General features: G+C 50.9%; 1 protein-coding gene across 1 annotated transcript in view; it reads left to right on the top strand.

Annotated features, from left to right (window-relative positions):
* SPG7 (spastic paraplegia 7 (pure and complicated autosomal recessive)) overlaps positions 1-4,622 on the top strand; it is a 30,908-nt gene extending 26,286 nt beyond the window's left edge. Inside the window, exons 13-16 of the mRNA XM_009890337.1 lie at positions 521-677; positions 1,232-1,395; positions 2,474-2,551; positions 4,285-4,622. Of these exons, the coding sequence (XP_009888639.1) occupies positions 521-677; positions 1,232-1,395; positions 2,474-2,551; positions 4,285-4,494 (609 nt within the window). The 3' untranslated portion in view covers positions 4,495-4,622. The remainder of the gene's footprint in view (positions 1-520; positions 678-1,231; positions 1,396-2,473; positions 2,552-4,284) is intronic.
* The last annotated feature ends 1,315 nt before the right edge of the window (positions 4,623-5,937 follow it).

Genomic DNA, 5,937 nt, shown 5'->3' on the forward strand with positions numbered 1-5,937 from the left:
ACATTTCCTCCTCAAAAAGCCTTGACAGTGGGAGGAGGTGGGGAGTGGAAATGACAAGGGTGACAGCTCCTTGGCTCACCACCAGCAGCAAATTCACTCTGAATAACCTATTGTATAAGCTGAACTGTTGTTAATTACTCTCATTTAATGGATGGGGGAAATGGCTCTTATTTTTCTGAACACAACCTATCTTTGTCCAGGTACTCTCAGTGATTTTGGAATACAGTAAAGTGAACTCTCCACAGCAACTCTAAATCTCAGGATTTCACTGGCTTGCTGTTGAGGACCGTTTCCTTTTAATTTCATGAGCAGAAAGTGTATGTCTGTAGCTGTGAAGGCAGAGCCTTCACTAGAGGAATGGTGACATACTTCAGTCCTTGGCTGTGTCTCTGTAGGTCAGCCTGCCCCATAGCTTTTGTCAAATTTCTCTGGGAAAGCAGGCCTCTTCCTGTTCTCCCTCCGCTGCTGCGGTTGGGAGCTCTTTCGTTGTCTGAACTGAGGGAGCTGCTCTGTGTTGCAGGTTTCCATAGCCCCTCGAACAAACGCAGCTCTCGGATTCGCTCAGATCCTTCCAAGAGAGCAGTACCTCTTCACCAAGGAACAGCTGCTGGAGAGGATGTGTATGGCACTGGGAGGGAGAGTGTCTGAGGCCATCACCTTTAACAAAGTCACTACAGGTGAGGAACTAGACCCTGACACAGGCAGTTGGAGATTGTGCTAAGAGAGCCTGAACTTCTTCACTTGCTCTATCCAAGGGTGATCTGAGCAAGAGGCAGAGGTTTCCTGCTCTGGGAAGAAGAAATGCCAAATTGTATGTTTGGATCTTGGGCTTGCATTTGTGAGCATGGAGGTGTCTCATTATTGGTTGCCACTGTGTTGTCTTAGACTTGTCCCAAAGCCTAAGGCCACAGATGCAATTACCCAGTGAGACTCTTGGCTCATGGGAGGGCCTAGAGCTTTCTGTGCCATGTTTCCAACTAGTTATATCCAAATGGAATAACGGTGGGCTAGCTCCACATGAGCTATCTACCAGTTGATTCATTCACCCACTGTTGTGAATGAGTCCTGCAGTATGTGTAGAAAGGCCCATCAGCAGATGGGGTGTTCACCTCCGTGGGCTCCTGTGGGTCCTCTAATCTCTCAACTAGTGGAATGCGTGTTTTGCACAGGATTCGCTTCTCTTGCACTCAGCTCAGAGCTGGCAAGCGTTGCATCTCTCTCTCCTGCCCAGGAGCACAGGATGACCTGAAGAAGGTGACCAAGATAGCCTACTCCATGGTGAAGCAGTATGGGATGGTGCCCAGCATTGGGCAGCTCTCCTTCCCAGACCTGGAGAGTGCAGCTGGAATTGGTCGGCGCCCATTCAGCCAAGGACTTCAGCAAATGATGGACCATGTAAGGCTGCTCTTGGTTACACATTCCTGTTTTCGTTCTTTACTTTCTGCAGTTCAGTGAAAAAATGCAAGTCACTTGCACTCAAACAATTTGCATTTTTCTGTTAGCCATTAAATAGTAAATTTCAACAACTTAGCACTTACCTGTTCTGTTTCGGTGTATTAGGACTATGCAGTGAGGCATTAAGAACAGACGAAACCACATATAGCTGCGAGTGCAGCCCAATAGCACTGTGCTGCCTGGAGCTGCAGCGAGTGGCTGTGAGAGATGCTGCAGTGCATAAAACTGACTGTAAAAGCTGCAGTCCTGGTTCCAGTGTGGACAGGACCCTGGTGAGGTTCTGGAAGACAGGAGGTGCAAATGCGGTGTTTGGAGAGAGGGAGAATTGCTTTGTGGGGGAAGAAAGAATAATCGGGGGACTGGGGGGTGGTTGTGGAACTGCAGACAAATCTTTCCCGGCGAGGGAAAGATTCTGTTGCATGGAGTCTCTCCAGGCCCTCAGGAGTCCCATGTATATCTAAGTATGGCTGTGCAATGCTGACATTGCTTGAAGTCTCAGTTGCATAATTTAAATATCTCCACTTCCTAGATCAGAGAAGCTATCTAACCGAAATGGTGGTTCAGACCGACTGAAAAATGTTAGCCTGTTTTGACAGGAAATTGGGCTTCACGGCTGCAAAAAACATTGCCTTAGTTGAAAAGTCAAATAGCTGGAAATGGGGAGAAAAAAAACCCACAAACCTCTGGTTCAGAAGCACTATGGTTTTGCTTCCCTGGGATTTGTGCTGAGCTGCATCTTTTGCTGCTGTACAGCCTCCTTAATTAGACTGCATTTCCCATCAGCTGAGACTCTACCGAAGTGTTGTGCTCATGCAGGAGTTCATTGTTCTTTATCATGAGTACTCCTTTGGCTTTTTTTTTTTTCCCAAACAGTTTATCTGTATTTTCAGCTGATGAGAACCACTTTCTGCCTGGCTCGCTTTGCAGATTCCAGCCCTCAGTGCTCTCCTTGTTTATCTACATGTCATATTTGTTGCCACCTGCGCTCCAAATCTCTCTTCTTGTTACTGTCTTCTAGGAAGCAAAAGTCCTGGTGGCTCAGGCTTATAGGCGCACAGAAAAACTCTTACTGGAGAATCGGGACAAGCTGCAAACAGTAAGTTGTAGTTGTGGGGGTTGTTTTGTTTGGGTTTTTTTTTTTTAACTGGTGTTTTTTGCCTTGCTAATTTCTGTGCTCTGTAGCTCAGCAGTTGCAGTGTCTCTGTGGTCCTAGAAAGTTGTAGTGGGAGTGCTGGGGCTTGTGTTGTGAACAAGTGACTGTTTACTGTATATCCCTGGAGTAGGAGCAGGCACAGGGAGGAATGTGCGCCTTTTCCAGCAGTGAGTAGTCTGCCTCCTGACACCAGCTGGTATTTGCAGGGTGGAGGAGTAGGAGTGCTCTGTGGACGTGATCAAAGCTAGAATTTGTCTCCCTCACCTGCACTTCTCTGTTAGCCTCTTGGCAGTGTAGTTTCCTGGAAAGCAGACAGTGACTGGTTTTGTAAAGCTGCCTGCAAAGGCAGGAACAGCTCATCCTCCCAGGTCCTGTAGACATACAGGAATTGAGTGAACCATTTCTGGCTTTGGTGAGAGAATATGGGACCTGTCACCTTGGTGGACTGGTGCTGGTTCATGCTTTCTGGTGACTCCAGGCAGTTTTCACCTGCCAGCTCCCTGATACCTGATATACCAAGGAGTCCTTGTTGCAGGGGTAGAGCTTTGCCTCCTCCCCGTTGTGTCCTGACAGTCCCCTAGCCAGTCACCCTGGCACGTCCCCAGCTGTCTGCCAGGAGTTCTGTACCCATTGCTCTGGGCTGAGCCGTGCTTGGGTTGCAGCACCCTGTGTTTCTACTTGATCTTTCCTTCAGAAGTCCGGTCCGTAACATCCAAAATGACCAGGAGTCAGCTTTGTGTTGCATGTTTTGCAAATAAAACAATCCTTTTTCTTAAATCTTCTTTTAAACAAACAACAACAACCTCTTCAGCTACGCAGCTGCAGGCTTCCTGTGTAATAAAGTAGCCAGAGCTTGCTCGCTCGGACACCCTGCTGGTGGCCGTATCGCAGCCCCGTCCCCGGGACAGTGCCCTGAGAGTGCTCCGAAGGCAGGCGTTGTTAGGGGGTCTCCTCTCTGCAGGCCTCCTCTGGTCCGATGCTTTCATTTAACAGCAGTCAGATGTTTGCTAGAGGCTCATCACAGAAAAACTTTTAAGTTAAGCCAAAGTATGTAGAGTAAGTGTTTCAGTTGCCAGGCCAGTGTGTCGCTTCTTGTCAGCGGGATTGAGCCGTTCCATGTTTGACAGCCACCTGCTGCTCAAGTGCAGTCCTGCTGGGCAGAGGGGCCAGGGAATTCAGCTTTTCTGGAGAGGAACTTCTGACGACCTTCAGCCCATGCCTGCAGGAACAGACAGCTCTTTGTTATTGCTGTGTATACAGGGCAGGGGTCTGGCTCTGGTCTGGTTTGGTGCTGCTCTGGCATCTTAGACAGCCAGGGCCACAGGTGCAGTGACAGTGGCAGAAAGGGCACTTCTCTAATCATTTCTGGAATTCTGACTTACCGAATCGTTCCCTAGAGCTTGCTTTATTGCCTGCAGTCATACTATGTATTCCTGGCCAAAAGCGCTCTTGTGAAAGGTGCCGGCAGCCTGGGGAACTTCGTACTGGCTCCAGCAGGCTTTTGGGTCCCCCCCTGTCTGTGGGGAGGTAGCTGGGGGTCTGCTCCTCGTGGGCTGCAGCACGTGCTGCGTCCAGATGTTGAGATCCCAGTTGAGCTGGCAGGGAGAGCTCAGATCAGTTCAGAGAGGCTGTTTTCAAACCCCTGTGCCTCATTATGCCTTATTTACTCTTTCTAGCTGTCTAATGCCCTCCTGGAGAAAGAAGTGATAAATTATGATGACATTGAAGCTTTGATTGGGCCTCCGCCCCATGGGCCAAAGAAAATGATAGCTCCTCAGAGCTGGCTTCAAGCGGAGAGAGACAAGCAAGACACAAGAGATGAAGAAATGCCCCAGCAGCCACCAAACCAGGAGGAGGAGGAAGAACCACGCCTGAGACCAGTGTGAAGCCCACCCCTGATGTGGAACAGAAGGACTGCGGAGGCTTCTTTTGGACACAGACCTTTTCCCTTTTCAGCTCCAGAATCAAAGATACTGAGCAGGGAATCTCTGTGCTGCTGTTACCAAAAAATTAAGGGATGGCTACATTGGTGCTCTTAACGAGCTTTTCCCTGCAGGAAGGAGAACTCCTTAGGATTTTGAAGTTGATTCTCAGCAGGGAAGTAGTGATTAGGAGTTGGGTAAGTCTAATCTGCTGGAAAGATTTCTTGTACGCAGGAGCGGTGTACGTGTTCTTACGGGTGAGAGGTCCTGTGGGGTCCTCGTAAGCCACCTCTCGCTGTGGCGTGTGACGTGGCAGGAGCGCGGAGCTGTTCCCTTCGGTGTAGTGAAGCCCCTGCAAGGCTCTGCGCTGCCGGGGGTCCTGTAGTTCCTGCGTGGCTCCGCTGTAGCCTCTGACCACCTCTGCTGCTGAACATAAAATAGAAACTGAAAAACAGCCTTCACTAGAATAAACTGTCCATGATGTCTGCTCTGTTTGTCAAATGTGTGGAGACGTGGATATGTGTTTTGGCACATACAAAGCTTTACCACAGCTGTAGCACTGTACAGGATAAGGGCTTTCTTCTCCCTGGCCCATAACTTACATTCAGTTTTTAGAGCAAGTGTCTCGCAAGCGGAGACTGAGGAAAACCTGTGTGGGGAACCCAATGTAACCCTGCAGCCTGATGTTAGAAACCAGCGATACAGAGAGGGCCTCCAAGTTACGTGGTGGAAGACTGCCTGGTTCGGAGTCCGCTGCTGGTCGGGAGTTGGAGAGACACTCGGCAGCGCTCAGGTGTGTCCATTGGGGACCCTCGGTAAAAACCTGGCAGTTCCTCTGGCTCCATCCTCGTGGCTCTTCCAAAACAAGCTGTGATGACATGGTTGTCCGCCATGTGTCAGGGAAAGCATTAAAGCAATGGTTGGTGCCTGGTCTGCCCAGGCTGGGTGTATCCGTTAGGAAGGATTATTGCCTCGAGTTATTCCATGGGGATTGTCACCTGAAATGATCGCAGCCCGAGTGGTGCTACACAGGGCCACGCTCGCAGGACAGTGCAGGGCCCTCGGTGGCTCCCCGGGTGCAGTGGCGTGGCCGTGCCATCTAGTGGCACGCTGTCACTGCCAGGCTGAGGCCGCGGCTCACACCGCTGCAGGGTCCGGGCTCTGCCAAGGTGGGTGGTCGTCCCCTAGTTCCCCTCCTGCCGTGCAGGAGATGCTGCGGCCCACCCCGAGCTGGGTCTGCACCCCCGCCTCCCTGCTGGTCCCTCGCCTGATCCGTGTGCGGTGGCCCTTTAAGCTGACGCCATCTTTACTACGGGTGCGGTGAAGCTGCGCCGGCCGCTTCCGGTGCGTTCGTCCTCATTGGGACGTTCCGGCGGCGCTGCCTATTGGCTGGGGCGGCGCGCGCCT

The sequence above is a fragment of the Charadrius vociferus genome, unplaced genomic scaffold (genome assembly GCF_000708025.1).
Source record: "Charadrius vociferus isolate BGI_N301 unplaced genomic scaffold, ASM70802v2 scaffold358, whole genome shotgun sequence".
Classification (NCBI taxonomy): domain Eukaryota; kingdom Metazoa; phylum Chordata; class Aves; order Charadriiformes; family Charadriidae; genus Charadrius; species Charadrius vociferus.